The sequence below is a fragment of the Temnothorax longispinosus genome, chromosome 4 (assembly GCF_030848805.1).
Source record: "Temnothorax longispinosus isolate EJ_2023e chromosome 4, Tlon_JGU_v1, whole genome shotgun sequence".
Lineage (NCBI taxonomy): Eukaryota > Metazoa > Arthropoda > Insecta > Hymenoptera > Formicidae > Temnothorax > Temnothorax longispinosus.
Genome location: NC_092361.1, coordinates 15,371,433 through 15,388,021, shown reverse-complemented (window position 1 = coordinate 15,388,021; position 16,589 = coordinate 15,371,433). Strand labels below are relative to the sequence as shown.

General features: G+C 34.8%; 1 protein-coding gene, 1 long non-coding RNA gene and 1 pseudogene across 7 annotated transcripts in view; 2 read left to right on the top strand and 1 right to left on the bottom strand.

Annotated features, from left to right (window-relative positions):
• The window catches only part of Fife (regulating synaptic membrane exocytosis protein fife), a 166,516-nt gene that overhangs the window by 60,607 nt on the left and 89,320 nt on the right, over nt 1-16,589 (bottom strand). For all 6 annotated transcript variants that reach the window (XR_011731526.1, XR_011731527.1, XM_071774974.1 and 3 more), the window contains 2 exons: nt 13,129-13,304; nt 610-678 (listed from right to left, as the gene is read on the bottom strand). Coding sequence is in view for 4 of the 6 variants with exons in the window: in XM_071774974.1 (XP_071631075.1) it covers nt 610-678; nt 13,129-13,304 (245 nt within the window). In the remaining 2 variants the exon portion in view is untranslated. The remainder of the gene's footprint in view (nt 1-609; nt 679-13,128; nt 13,305-16,589) is intronic.
• Nucleotides 1-16,589, top strand: part of LOC139810999 (uncharacterized) — an 84,881-nt gene that overhangs the window by 31,846 nt on the left and 36,446 nt on the right. The window lies entirely within an intron of this gene.
• On the top strand, nt 4,509-9,248 carry LOC139811435 (uncharacterized; annotated as a pseudogene).

The window sequence follows — 16,589 nt, the reverse complement described above, 5'->3', positions numbered from 1 at the left end:
TAAAGGTGAAATGATGATACTATTATAAGGATAAGATTGAAAAATATTAACGGATAATATAAATAGACAAAAAAATTATTCCTAATGTAATGAAAGATATACTGACAGCGTTAATTTCTAATCAGAATAAAAATATAAATTATATAATAAAATAAAATAAACAAGTTAAGTATTTTTTATTTTGAAAAGGCCGCACACTTCAAAAAAACTTTGTAATTTGTAGTAAATTCTTCTAACATCAATAAAAGTTTTTTAAAAGTACCGATTGTGTGTGACAAATGTAAAAGAAAATGGTGCGATTTATTTGAAACGTTAATGCTTGCACATTGTACTGATGCGTCAATAATGTCAGGAATTTCAATATAACTCCTAGTTACAACGAAAAGTCGATATTCAAGACTGTAGAGATGGCATAAAGCATTATTATCATTGTTTGCGCGATAATAAGTATTAAGCGATATAAATCAGCAATATCAGTTGGGGAACTGTGACCGATCGATAGAAGTTTGACTGTAGAGCGAATTCAAAGACACTCCTCGAATCTCAAGTTTCAAGCACATCGAAGGTACTTCAATCAGTAGTAATTAGTATCATCTAATTTATACTCACTTCTGTGTCCTTTGTCCATAACCGGATCTCTCCTCAGCTTTACCCTCCTCTTCGGATTCATCCGTGGAGCTGAAAGATGCAAAATATATGACAATTTTAAAAAACTCAGTATCAATAATTTCAATTAACTCTAATTAATCGTCAGTTCTCGTATTTCTGTGCTTTAAGGATATTTAAAAGAAGTAAATCAAAAGTAAATCAGAAAATAAATCAAGTTCAACATTTTAAAACTTTTCGGGAAAGAGAAATTTATCAATATAAGGCTGACTTCACAGAAATCAAAACAGCTGTAATTTATAGATTTAATTTAAAAAGATAATTCGCGCGCGCGTAAAATATATAAAAAGTGTGCAGAGAAAACCAACATATTTTTTCTAATTAAAAATTGAATGCTTACGACTCGGTAAAATTAACTTGGGATATTTCCGTAAAATATAAAGTATAAAACGGATAAAAAGAGCAGGATAGTCATAAAACTAGGCATGATTTTTCAGCAAACATATGCTGCTTGAGTTAGTTTATAGTTTATAACATGACAGATTGAAAGAGAAATAAAATTTCTCCTAACGCTGTCAATCATCGTTTCGGATTGCAGCAATATGTGAAACGACTGATAGATATTACGCCCACGTAATATCTATCAATCGTTTCACATACGCCGATAAAAATCGCTTGGTATTTTTGCAAGGAAAACAAGCTTAACTGAAGTTATTGCATTTTATGCGGGAGTGGAAAACTCGACGCTTAACACACCCGCCAATGGCGAGCTATAAAAGGACCGCGAAACGAAACGAATTGAATTACGGTCGAGATTTTCGAACAATTCCTTTTTTATAATGCGCCCCGGCGATTTCTGCTCGATGTAGCGTAAAGGCGATTTTGGTACAACCCCGATTACATCCCTTCTACACGTTCAAGCCCAACATATCACGACGATCGCTTCGGAAAGTTGATGATCCGCGAGCAAATTCGAGATGAAACCTATCGATGTGACGAAGTGAAAGCGATAAGTTTTTAAATGTGTGAAACGTAGATAGATTTGTTGAAAGGACAGAAGCAGTGAGAAGAAAGTAATATTTGTTACATTGTATACAGTGATTCACAAAACTGATCACACAAATCATATCATTGTTCTTTTTCGAAAATTTATAAACGAAGATATTTGTAGCACGATCATAAATATTTGTTTGCTTATATGTTATGTTGATTTTGAAAGATCGTTTTCATCGGTTTCCATTTTTTAATTAATTAATTATAGATAATTGTTGTGTAGAAAGTTTTTAATTTATATTTATTTTTTACTTAAGAATCTGTTTAAGATTATTCTGTATATCCGTATATACAGAATGAATGAAATAGAAAAATATATATCTATACATTATCTTCTTTACTTAATTTTATCAAAAGATATAATATAATTATCGTTAGGTATAATATAATAAAATTTAATTTATTCGGACCAATAAATGCATAAATAATTAATATTTAAAAAATTGGTCATATATTTTTTAAATTATAGCTTTTATGTATGTATTAAAAAATACATGCACAATCAGAAATTAATAAGTTTACAGTTTATATTTCTGTTTCCAAATTATTCTGAGCTATAAGAAACATGATTCTATACAAAGCATATAAATAAATAAAAATTTATATTATACGAAACATTATCAAGCTGTGTTGTAGAGAATCTCCCTTAAGATATGAAAATTTCCTTCTATCATAATTTAAATAATTGACACTTCGTCAAATAATCTACTTCGTGGACTACTTATCGTTCTCATGATTATAAAACTTCTATTGTTTTTTGATATTTTGGGTTAAATATTATCATTATCGTCATTCAAAAGCTATTGTTTAATATAGCAAACGGACATTAAATTATTTCGCATAAGTGCACCTATTTTTGAATAAATAGTAATTTCTAAAATAAATGTTTCTGTTAATGCTTCGGGTGAACTTGTCGCAACACGAGTGATCGACTTTAAAATAAACTTTACGCTACGAATTATACATATGCAGGCTTTAAGTAACTTTTAAACTGGGGTCCTATACGGCATGTGGTCCGTTACGACACGTGGCTTACTTATGCCTGTCAACAAATCGGCTCACGAATTAGCAAGCAACGAACTATAACAAGCCGCAAAGGTCCTATGGCGCGTTTAGCTCGTTTAGTTTAGACTCATATAGGCTTGTAGTCTTCAGCTCATCAGTTTGAAATGGATAGCCAGCGAGAAAAGATCGTGGTCTGTGCAACAATAATACATTTCTTTTCTTTTTTAATTATTTAATTAAAACATTTAATATTGTTTCCATTCTTTTCCAAGAATCGCTTATAGCGTTCTTATGTCTTTATGAGAAAGAATGCTTCAAGTTCCACAATAATTCTTCTTTCTCGTGTGCTTCTAAAAATTCAAGGTTTTCTCATTCGACCACTCTCCATGAGTTAACATACGAGTTAACAATTGAATCACGTTTTTGGTTTTTATGGATTTCATCTCCACAGCTTCATTTTTAATCTTACGTTCTCGAGACTACTTGGTGAGTTTTTCTTTTTTTAATTGTTTTTTATTTTCAATTTTTAATTTTCATGTGTCAGGTTTATCCTGATTAGTGCCCACCTACAATAGGTGTTTTAAGCCCTAAGCCCTAAGAAATTGACCAATCACAGTCAATTATTTTCCTCAAATTCAACTGTGATTGAACAATTTCTCAAGGCTTAGGGCTTAAAACACCTATTGTAGATGGGCACTTACAGATCATCAAGTAATAAATTTCAATGTCAACTTTTTTATCCATATAGTTTTTTAACCACGCTCTGCAGTGCTGACTTAACAAACGTTAAAAATTAACTTTTATTTATCATTTGACATCGCTGAAAATTGCTCAAAGTCATGTTTCCTGGACCTCCGTGTTACGTTTTAATATATATAGTTATAATTGTAACTAAATATTGTGACTACTTACACATCAACAATCGCGTTATTCTCTCATTGCTCATTTTACCCCACTTTAATTATCGAGAGTCCTATTCTTATTCTGCCATCACAATTTGAATCACGTTTGCCTAAACGTATATAACATATATTTTTCGACAAGCCTACGCAAGTCGACGAATCGAGCGGATCAACGACACGCTTTTGGTGTGGTCAATGGCTCAATAAGTTTGACTCCGATAATATTTAACCCAAAATGTCAGAGAGCAATAGAGATTTCACAATCATGAGAACGATAGAAGTAGTCCACGAAGCAGATTATTTAACGAAGTTTAAATTACAATAAAAGGAAATAAAAATTTCATATCCTAAAGAAGATTTCTCTATTTATCGACTCTCAAACGGAACGACGAGCCACGAACCGCGAGTCGCGAGCATTAGCAATCTATCCCGGTCCTACGACGCGTGGCTCGGGATGATTTGGTGTAATTTGCCAAGGCCAAGCCTCTACGCGGACTCGTGGGACCCCGGTCCCAGCTTGATAATATAGCATATTCTGCTTCAAAAGAATAACATAGTATGTATTGGTGTGTTATACACACGCGAAGCAAGAGATAAACGAGCGATGATATATGGGAAGGAAGCACTTTCACAGTCGGTTTATAAACATCACGGAGTGAACACGACTTCATAATAGAGGCGACAAATCATGGGGTTACTTAATAGACTGATCGCTGTTTTGGTTATCAAGATACTATTTTTAAAAGTAAACGCAATTCCACTTGTTGACGACCCTTCGTCGTTCCAGTTGGAATTGAAGAAAGACGACGCTGTAGAGACATTCAATAATTCAATAAGGTGCAATGAAAGGTCAGGTGGTTTATATTTGTTATTATTTACATAACTCTATTTACATATCACGTATCAATTTCTAAGGTAATTTCTTCGAAATACCTTGCAAATTACGCGTTTATATATATATATATTAATACGTATATTAATTTTGCTAATTTTATTACAGTCAAAACGTATCACGATTAGTTCACAATTATACGGAAACATATAGATATAAACCAGAACATGCTATGCCTGGGGCACCCTATCAACTTAAGACTCGAGTGAATTTTAAGAAAGAGGTAATCAAGCTGATAAGTAACGCGATGATATTCGATAAAGAAATAAAGAAGAAATAAGAGAGAGAACAATTTTCGTATAAATTAGCAATCTTTTCGTTTCATTTTTATTTTGCAAACGAATCATCAATCTCTTGTTTGCTTATGCTACAACTTATAATCGGCTAATTTGCCAATTACGAGTATTACAGTTTCACACGGAGTTGACATGTTGCGAAGGCTACGTGCAATCCGGTGCAATGTGCGTACCACGTTGCCCGCAATCGTGCCAAAATGGTACTTGCAAGGAGCCGGACGTGTGCATCTGCAACACAGGATACCGCATGTTGAGCAACGACTCGTGCGTGTCGGCGTGCACAAACGATTGCGTCAACGGTACCTGTGTCGATCCTGGGGTTTGCATTTGCAACGAGGGCTATTGGTTGGACTCGGACGGATTCACCTGCCGACCCGTTTGCCCCGCGCAATGCGAGGAGAATCACGGATACTGCACTGAGCCGAACGTGTGCACGTGTCGTCCCAATTACAGGAAACACAAGAGATTCGGCCACGTCTTTAAGTTCATGTGCGAGCCCATTTGCGATCCTGAGTGCAAGAACGGTCTTTGTATCGCTCCTAACGTCTGCATGTGCGCGGACGGCTACGAAAAGGACGAGGACGATTCATTTATCTGCAACGCCATTTGCGACGAGCCGTGCGTTTTTGGGAAGTGCATAGTGCCGGAAATAAACTGGTGCCTATGCAAACCCGGTTACAAACACGCGAACGCAACCTTCTTCTTCGTATGTTTAATGGCCTTCAGGCAATACTGCCCCGAATACGGCCAGGGCGAACCAATAGTCTTATGAGCCGTGAGGCGTGTCTTTTTCCAATTGCATTGACGCAAGTATGAGCCGTGAGGCGTGTCTATTTTCAATTGCACTGACGCAAGTATGAGCCGTGAGGCGTATCTTTTTTCAATTGCACTGACGCGAGTATGTGTAGTTGTGTGTGTATGTCCGCGGTGTCGGGAACTCGGGTTAATGCCGTGGGTTTGTTAGGCCCAAGGAACTGCGCGGATCACTTCCCCCTGCGGCCGCGAACGCAACCGTCTGCGAACCGGACTGCAGCGAGCCCTGCAAAATGGGCACGTGCGTGGCGCCGCAAACATGCAGCTGCAATGAAGGTTACAGACAAAGTAACAACTCCAAACATATATGTGAGCCGATCTGCGAAAATGATATGTGCGGTAGCGGCATATGCGTCGCGCCCGCAACATGCTTACATGAAAATCAAACAGTGTCCAATACATCTGACGTTTTATCTAACTCGACTCAAAGCAAACCGATCTGCACGATACCTTGCGGACCTAACGGAGAATGCACATCGCCCAATGAATGCACTTGCTTCGAAGGGTATCGCTCACACGCACAGTCAATTATAACAGAGCTGTATGAAAAATTTTCGAAAACACCGTTTCTCGAATTGGCAAGTATATTTCTGTACAATAAGATATAAATGTTATTATTAATATTCATTATCGCCAGAACTTTCGACAAAATATCTAAGAATCACTCACCGCGCGAAAGGAAGGTTTTAATCTTCTAAAAAGTTATTTTTTTCTTAATTTTCTGTCACGCCTCTTTTTTTTCGAACACGTTTGTCACACGGCACAGGGTCAATTTGACCCAATCAATTTTCAAGCAGCTGCTGTTCATCAAAAACTAACAGTTCAAGTGGATCGCAAAAAATTCTAAAATAAAGTTTAAACATTGTAGAATGTATTCTCATTATAAAAAATTAACTTTTTTAATGGCATCATGTTCAAAAAAATCCTTTAAAAAAACGTAAATTCTGCAAAAAATCATAACTTTTATTTTTCAATGTTTTTGCATAGTACCTACTCTTAAGATACGTTTCTTTAATAAAAAAAAAATATTTTCACTTTGACCTGACAACCGAGGGTTAATCATAACAAAATCATAATTTTTTATAAACATTTTTTAATTATTATTAGTAAAAAGATGTTTTAATTAAGTTATGACAAACACATACATTTAACAAGTCATGATTATTGCCTAAATAATCCTTAAAAAGGATTGCTTGACAGGATTAATGTATCTTTAAACTTTAACTTTGAAATCACGCACAAAGTTAAAAAAAAATTTTTTATTAACTTTACTTGAGACTTGAGATCTTACGAAAGCCTGAAAATTCCTTTTAAAAATTAAGCTTGTGTTTCCGTTGCCGAGTTATCGCGGCCGAATTATTGCGTATTTGAAATGGCCAATACATATTCAAACTTTTTTCATCGTTGAGAATAAACCTACGGTATCTAATATCCAAGTAATACATGACGGAAAGATTGCACAATCAAATTATATCGTATTTTATTGATTCGAAGTAGTCGTTTGATTTGGGGAGGAGTGTGTTATTTTTAAATGATTTTTTAAATTACAACTAATTAAAATTTTTTTATTTTAACTCATTTGAATATCGACTGTCAAACAACTAGTCTGAGGAACATATCTGCCAACCGGTTTGCGATTTCATCTGCTGGAATGGTAAGTGCACCGCGCCAAACGTATGCACCTGCGATCCGGATCACTATCCGAAATGGCTGGAAGATGATAAACCTCTAAACAAGATCATGAGGCACCGCTTTCGGTATTGTCGAATGAAACTCTTTTTGACGCTCTTCCAAGACCCCTCGTGGCGTCCTTGCAACGCTCTCTCGTGCGGAGATAACGGGACGTGTGACGAGTCCGACATTTGCGTTTGCGACGGAGGGGCACGGCCGGTGCTTGCATACCCATCTGCGATCGAGGGTGCTTAGACGGTATGTGCACGGCGCCGAATCGCTGCGTGTGTCGCGACGGCTACGCGCTGCATAGCAATCGAGATCGTCTGAACGATGAACCAAGCGTCTGCAAGCCGATTTGCGAAAGGGGCTGCCAGAATGGCCGTTGCGTCGGCCCGAATGAGTGCATTTGTGACTATGGTTTCATATCGAACAACGATCATCACTCGAGACCGGAGTGCATCCCTAGGTGTGCTCGCAACTGCAGCGGACACGGCGACTGTACCAATGTCATTTGGATTGATCTGGACGATCGCGACCAAGAGCCACGATCGCGCCACGAGTCCAGATGCAGTTGTCACTCCGGATGGACGGGAGAAGATTGCGATCAACCGACCAAGTGTGTCATAACGATGGCTTACAATGAAGCTAAGAAGAGGTGAATATTATACTGACCCGCCGATTTCCCGTTCGTGGCCTCGCAAAGAGCGCCCGCCATTCAATAACTGACTAGACGAATCTTATAATTCGTAAATATGATTGCAGAGTCTTGCTTCATTTTGCAAATAGCGAAATCAGGCGAGCTTACGAAGGTGCACCGTATTGTTATCAATGCGACAATTATTTGGACAACAATACAGTGTGCTATGTGATGCAAAATTATGAACGCAATTTGACTGTCAGCTGTTTTCTCAATACAGGTATTTACAACTTAGAAATAAATTAGATCTTTTTTCAGTAACGACATAAGTTTTTGTAATTATGTATGAAAGTTTATAATTAATGTTCTTTTAAACTCTTTTCGATTATTGCGTAATCGCTTTCAAATTGTCAAAGAATTTTAACAGTTTAGGAAAGAACTATTTTTAATTTCTTTTAGAATTGTGTTTATTGTTAGTTATATAGATTGTTTATAATATCAATGACAATATATCGATAAAAGGGGTTGGACACATGGAGTGTGTTACATAAACTTTTCTAAATATAATTGTCAGAAATTATACTAAATATTACTTGCAAAACATCAGAGTCTGTTTCCATAAATTGATTAAAAATACTTCTAATTTATTTTATAAAAACAAACGTCTAGAAACATAAATCTAGAAACTAGCTTCAAAAAGTGTGCTTGTAAAGAAAACTACACACTGATAAAAATAATGCGAAACTAATGTTAAGGAGAAATGTAATTTTTAAAATAATTATATCTATCATACCAGACATTTAAATTTGTTAGTTTTATCTCTATTGCTTTTTATTTTGCAGATTTGCCTTGTTACGCGATGTCTCGTTCAAACACCTTGAGTAATGTTACCATAATAGTTTGGCCTTTCGTGATTCTCGTTATATTATTAGTTATAGGTCTGATAGTGGCAGCATATTTCATGTATCGTAAACGTCAAAAGAAGAAATTGGCTACAGGTATTCTTTAAAATGTGTTAATAACATAATTTATAATAATTTTACGTTTTAACAAAAACGTAACTAAAAGATAGTTACCACATCGTATTTGGACTATTTTGAGCTGTATGCATAAAGCGTGATAACAAATTATTTAACGTGAAGGATAAGACAAACGCTCGCAGCTTGCGCGATATCAAATCGCTTTTACGACACTTAAATAAATTTACTTTATATAATTAATATTTTATTGTATTCTAAGCGACAACGAGATAACTGTCTTGAAATATTTGATTCCAGCAGGTACATCGACAAACATTTTTGTGCGAGAATCTCTCACTACCGAGATTTTGTTGCCTGACATCTAACTTTAAAGGAGACATCAGTACGAAGACTGCAGTTAAGAAAAATAGACTGCAGTAGTTGTGATAATGATAAATAACAGTTGTTGTAGTAATGATGTACTAGATTATATTTTATTGTTCCTTCTAAAATGTATAAAATGTGTAGATAATTAAACAATCTTTTTGCGCGTGTTACAATTAAATTTTCCTTAAATGTCCGTAAGTTTTAATTATTATTCTTTATATTTATACACACGAAAACGACGAATAAGGAATTTTCTAACGTAATTGCAATACGCGTAAACAGATTGTTTAATTGCATGCACTTTCCAAGTCGGTTCAACTTTAAATGAAAAACGTCGTACAACACAATTCTATGCGAATTTTATTAGTAGCTTGGTTGCAACGAGCTTGAATGTCATGTGATTATTTAGCATGGAAAATGTTCAATTATCTTTCCGTTGCGCTTTTCACTTTTTCGCGCGCTGGATTATCACGGTATATTTGTTGTTAGTGAATAAATTAATCTGCCATATATATTAAATAAGTTGAATGCGAGACTATAATTTTTTAAGCTTAGAAAATCTCACAGCGAAGTTTTGCTAGGGCAAGAAGCAAGAATTCGTTGCTTAATTAATATGATATTTAGCAGTTTGTTTCTCTATTTAGCCAGCATTTTTATATATATGATTAATATATCAATCTCACAACGATCCGAAACGTGGTGAAAACATACAATAAACTCGACCACAATGCAATCTAAATTTTAAACCGTTTCGGAAAGCAAATTTTCCAATTAAATTATGAAATGTTTTTATTCTATGTTAAAAAATACTAACTAAAAATACTAAATAATCAGCAATTCGAATTCTTTATTCCGTGCGTATTCACATTTACATACTTTTATCACGCATCCTTGTGAATTTCCTTTAATTCACAAGATATCGCATAAGAGACCCTGTTTCTTCTCACGAGACATAAATCAATTACGTGACCCACTAACGATTTCAACAAACGACTCTACGTGCAAACTGCGTTATCCGCCATTGCAGCGGCGAGCTTGTACATAGTAAAATTACATACAATCACTTTAGCATGAAAGGTACATGTTATCTTCGCACCTCTGCTTCGCTCTCTGCTCTTTTCCTCTCTCTCTCTCTCTCTCTCTCTCTCTCTCTCCTTCCCTCCCTCTCTCTCCCTCCCTCTCCCTCTCTCTCTTTCTACCCTCTCGCGTTTCTCGCTTCATCTCGCTCCATGCGCAGTTTGTTGCATCGCAGTTTATCGGCGGGATAGACGATGGCGTAATCTGCCTTCCGATCGACAAGCCGTTAATGAACACGTGGACAGATCGCGATTCCCACGTAGCTCTTGCATGGCGTGTCAGATCGCGATAACTGCCGCGACTGCAATCGATATTGCGCGCGGACCTAACGCGGGCGAGTTGCCTGCCGGGCGAGAAAAATGAAACGGTCCGTTTTTGCAGCCGTAACTCGGTGACCCGCACGGTGAAGAGGAAAATACGCGTCGAGTGGTCTTGCGATAATATCTTCGGCAAACCGTAAGCGTTGGAAACGATCCAAGTGCTTCTTGCGCCCTTTCAAGGCGTTCGTTGTCGGCCGTCAATTTCTTATAATCGTGATAAGAAATGATGGTATCGCGGTATGAAATATAATTCCTTTTATTTCCCGTGTTATTTCGTGTCATCAAATAATGATTGTAAAATGGCCTCAAAACTTTTGCAGATGTTAAATAATATTTGAGTGTTAGATAAGTCATTACACTTCTAATATTTCTTGAGGATTTATTATATGTAGGTATATATATATATATATATATGTATATATATGAGTGAGAAGGGAACACACATATACACACATTTGAAAATTATTATAAATATTATACACAAGATATATATGAAGTTATTAATTGAACAAATTTTGAACGATTTTCTCAGAAAATATATATATATTTCATAAAATTAATGTACCAAGGACTTAACCAGTTTATTGAATCAATATTTGAATCTACTTCAAAAGATGATTTTAATTAAATATGATGGAAAAATGAGTGCTTTTATAGAAAGATTTAAAAAATTAGGTCAGCTATAATAAAAAGATAGTGCATCGCGGTGACCGAATTAAGCTATATCCTCTTGTCTAATGATGATAAAATCATTCAGCTGTCGCAAAAATTATCTATGCAGATCTCGTTGCATAAACATTTAAAAATTATGCTGCACGTTCGTCATTATCAAGTATTTAAACATAAGAATCACAATTATTATTTAACTTACTTTCGTCAAACGTTTATTTAATATTATAAATTTAAATCAAAAGAGTTCTAAATAATATTTCATAATACCTCATTGAATAACATATTCATGTTTGAAAGATGAGATAATTAAACTTTTTCTGTTATAATTATGTTTAATAATTATGTCCAAGAACTGTAGCAGAGAAGATGTTCGATTAAAGGAACGCGTTTGAAAATACGCTTCTTTTCTGCAGTAATATAAGCTCGGAACGAACATAAAATAAGAATATAAAGCGCGCTTTAATTGAAATGTTCCTAGTTCGGTAATTCACATAAGGAAAATGCTATCTCGAAACAGAACTACGGCAGTGGCTTTCTTAAATAAAAAAAGAAACATCAAATTCACAATAGAACCAGACTAAATTGTGGTCTCACGTTCTCGCTTCGTGCACTCGATTATACATATTTAAAAAGAAAAGGAGGAAATGTTTGTCTCTCAAACTCAAATGATTTGTAGGTCGCGAACTTTTTCAAATAAGAGTCCTTTGCCATATGCACGCATTTTAAATTTTAATGGTACATTATACAACAAAGCCGTTCGTTTGTCCTTACAAATTTTTAAACAACTGCATAAATGAACAACAAAGGATTTTATCGTCAGTTGTACATTGCGAAAAAAATTTTTTCATGGCAGATTTAAAATTCCGCCGAAGATTTACTAAATACGTAAAAAATATTAATTATTAATACGAGAAATTTGATATATTTTATCTTGTTGTGGGAATATATTACTTTTGTGAAAATGATCTCTGTGTTTATCTATATATAAAGTGGCGAAGGGAGATTCTCCCATATCGACGCGCGCATATCATCGATCTTAGTTACGTGTGTATTGTAATGCCATTTCTGTGCGGAAGAATGATTCTGTTAAGAGCAAGTCGCGCGCGAATTGTGCCGATTTCCGATCGTGATGCTGAAATTGGATGTCGCGCAATAATTAACACGAATGTCGCGTTACTTTATACAAAGACGCGGACCGTTTCATTATTTCCCCGTAGCAAATTAATCGCTATTTGAACTTTGGGCTTTGAATGAGAGAGTGTGGATCCTACGCGGCGACCTACGAAATTAAATTCCCGATTCCTAATTAACAGGATTTCATCACTGGATGGCACGACAAAAACTTCTCTGGACTGAAACCGATGTTATCCGCGGAATTGAATCACCGCCCGGAGCAAGCCCACAGCTCGATCGATCAAACGCACTTTTCTGTCTTGTATTTCTTTTTTCGCATAATACTAACGCATTCGTAGCAGAATTCCTGCGGTTTACGGATACCCGGCTTCCTCAAAGACATAAAATCACTCGATAGTAATTACACAAACGTTAAGTATCTTACGTATCTTTAATTATTGCATAATCTAAGAGTAATAAAAAGAGAAAACTATTTCTACGTGGAACGCGAAGGACAGATAATCACTGTATACAAACATGTAAAAATGTCATTTTGACAGTATTACGGATTTATATAGCAATAATTTATACATTTTCCGAGCGAAGGATGTAGAAAAATATTAGGAGACAATAGATAATCAATGAAAAAAAGATAGTAATACCAGAGATAAGAATTAACACATGTATTATTCGGAAATATCTTAATTCATAATAAGGCTTACCAAGATCACTGTCGACATCATGAATAACGATTTTGATGCCTTCCCCGTCGACCAGACTTCCCTGCCTAGGCAATTCACGTTCTTCAGCTGCAACCCTGCTAACAGCTACCGCAGGGGCACCTTTTGCCGCTCCTGGTTGAGCCGAAGTTAACGCTCTTATCGCGTTTATGTCGGGTCTAAAATAACACATAAAAGATCCATGTTATATTAGTGAAAGCTTTTTAAAAATAATTTTAATAAATCTTTTTATACCTTAAGAAAGATATTTTTTTATATCCTCTAAAAAAGGAATTTAAAGATATTTTTAAGTTAATTGAAATTTATATTATTAAAATTAATAGAAATAATGGCTATAATAATGTCCATTTCTACCAATGTAGAACTTCAATCTCTGTTCAACTTACTTATTTTTTTAATTCTTAAAACTAGAAAAAGATAAAAAATCAACTAAACCGAGATTAAAGTTAATCTACATTGATAGAAATGAACATAAGACAGCTTTGGGTATTTAAGTTATAAGGCATTTACTTGCCAGATTATTGCCAGACATTACCGGAATCAAACTTATTTGATTTACAAACTTTGAGTATGTATAATACAAAATTGTTAGTATATTATAGCTTTCCACTTTGAAGTTTTTTATTGATCCGCCTTAATTATCCGCCAGCAAACAAAATAAGTAGCACATTACTTGATTGATGCCTTAAAAATCGTTTCGAAAACCGCTAAAGCTCTCATTGCCATGAGCATGGACGTAAGCCGATTTAAGCGACCGATTATACCCATTATGCGGATTAGGCGGATTCGGATCCTTTACGGGTTAAGCCGCAAGATTGATATTGACTGCCCACATTGAAACAAGTTTTATTATTGCGAAACTATCTCGGAATAGCCAAGACAAGCTTAATAATTTTGCCAGCGCTCGGGGCGAAACTCGAAAAATGTTACATCCAATATCGACTTTCGGCTTTCTCAGTTAAAGTTGCGATAATAACCGCCGAGAAATATTGTTTTACTTGGTAAATATCAGTGTATATGTTGACTATATTGATTTTAAAATTAACTTTTACAGTTCTAAATTTCAACGCTATTAAATAATATCTGTATTACTTATTTGTACATCTAGATGATGTAGTTAATTTTTTTGCTTTTGAGTATTTAGTTGAAATTTTAACTTAATTGGAAATAATGAAAAATATGGAAAAATATAAATTTGGAAAATTTAACGAATAATTAAAAATATATCAAATTTAGAAATTGATTTAAGTCACACATTATTGCAATTATTTAATAATCAATTTTAAACATTTCGGTATTTATTATCATACCTATCACTTAAATTATAATTTTGAAGAAAAAGGAACTCTTGCAAGCGCAATAAAAAAAATTGTACTTTGTACATGTGTAATTTTGCGGGGTTTCATTTATCAAATGCCTCTAACTTTCAACACAAAACAGTTAACTGCGAAATTAAATTTTCTTTACAATGGAAAAAGCGAGTGAAGAGAACATGCAGTGAAAAATATATATAGTCACTCTACTGACGTTTTTACCTAACGAAAATGAAGTTGTTTTTTTTTCACTTTGTAACGAGACTTTCAAACGTAGTCGCAATTGTGTTAAACTTCCGCACGATGAGCATTCTCGGGCACGCGATAAATTTACTCGCCCGTGTTGGTGTGATGCCACGGACACAAATTACCGTCCTAATTCTGCACCATAAAGGCTATAAGGAAGCTTACGCTTGAGGTTCATAAAGTAGTCCTAACTGCCGTAACCACCATCTCACCCCGCACAAGAAACAAAATCGATGGCTTTGTGGCGAGTTTGGAAATATTTAGCGCTAAATATGCAAATCTAATTTTTAGCCTGAAACAGTATTTACGCGATTTTTATATGATATATAAAATTCAAAATCAAACTGCTATATCTAAACTAGTCTCTTCAGTACTTTCAAGGTTCTTTTAAGAATAATAATAATAATTTCTTCAAAACATTTTTATAACCAGAATAATATTTTTTTTCACGCTCTGACAATATACACATGTAACATACATTAATCGAATGTTTGATATTATCAGGTTTTTTAAAAATAGTTTGAAATTGAAAATAGTTGGAAATAGTTTTTAGAAATTGATCTAAGAAATTTTGTTTTATAAAGATATAGGCTTTCCGAAGAGACTGATTTATTCAGTATTAAATGTAAGAATATGGTCTTTGCTGTATATATGCCAAGGGAAAAGTGTCGAAACAGCCTGGTGCACTACCGAGTAGTTCGATGTCTATATGAGCTTCAGCGTACAATGTGTTGAAAGCTGTCGACATAATCGTGCAAAAGTTTCCCGTGTAAAAGAGAAATTCAAGCGATAGTTACGACAAGAGAGAGAAAGCTTTGCTGCAAACTATAACTATAAAGAATAAATAACTCGGTCAGAAATGATTTGTTAAATCGACGTCAATTCGACGTTGATGGGTCGATGAATGGTCGATACCGAGTACTGGTAGATATTCTTGTCTTTGACTTCATCATAATTGTTTTTATTTAATTGAGTTAATTACGAATATTTTTATATAATTTCTATGTCTTTCGGCCAATTATATATCGAATATTATACATAATATGTATATACCTATATACGTGTGTATATATCGTTTTCCGACTTTGCGTTGATTCGATTTGATTTGTAGAGTTAGCCGAAAGATAATAGAAATTTTACAGAAATATTCGCAATTGCTTAAAATTATGTATATTATGTAAAAATAATTATAATGAAATTGAAGATGAGAGACAAAAATATTTTCTAACCAGTATTCGACATTGGCTATTTATCGACGCATCGATATCGAATTGACTAATCATTTCTGGCAGAGAAAGAAATGTAAGGTTAAAGTTCAAGTATAGAATTCGTATTTATAAAGTATTAGAAATATGTGTCAGAGCACGCCGTTCTTTAAAAAGCACGAAATATTTCTTTGATAATATTTTATAATTAAAACTACATGTACTTGGTATAGCTTTCAAAGCTCTTTTTAAATTATAAAGTAGTACTAATGTTGAAATACGAAATCTCCGTTAAAATTTATTGAAAACTGAGAAGTTGTATTGGGCGATCTATTTATATCGTGGAGATTTGGCGACGTTTTCGACGGAATTTTCCTCGAGTCCACGTTATCAAGAAAACGTGACCGTGCCACTCTTGCTTTTCTAAAGAACTAAGTTATAAAGTTCGAGACGTCTCTTTCGACTATAGAATAGCACAAGAACTACAAGAGATATCTTCAAGCATGAATCGAAGGAATGTAGGTATTGCGTCTTGTTTCCATCGTGTCTCCCACCGTTCTACTTTTAACCCGGAAAAGTTACCGCGCCGCTTCGCAGAATAAATAGAAATTCATAAGTCGGTTGCGAGCCGGTTACAAACTATTGTCTGGAAGCCCCGCGGCTGCGCTGCATTAAACAA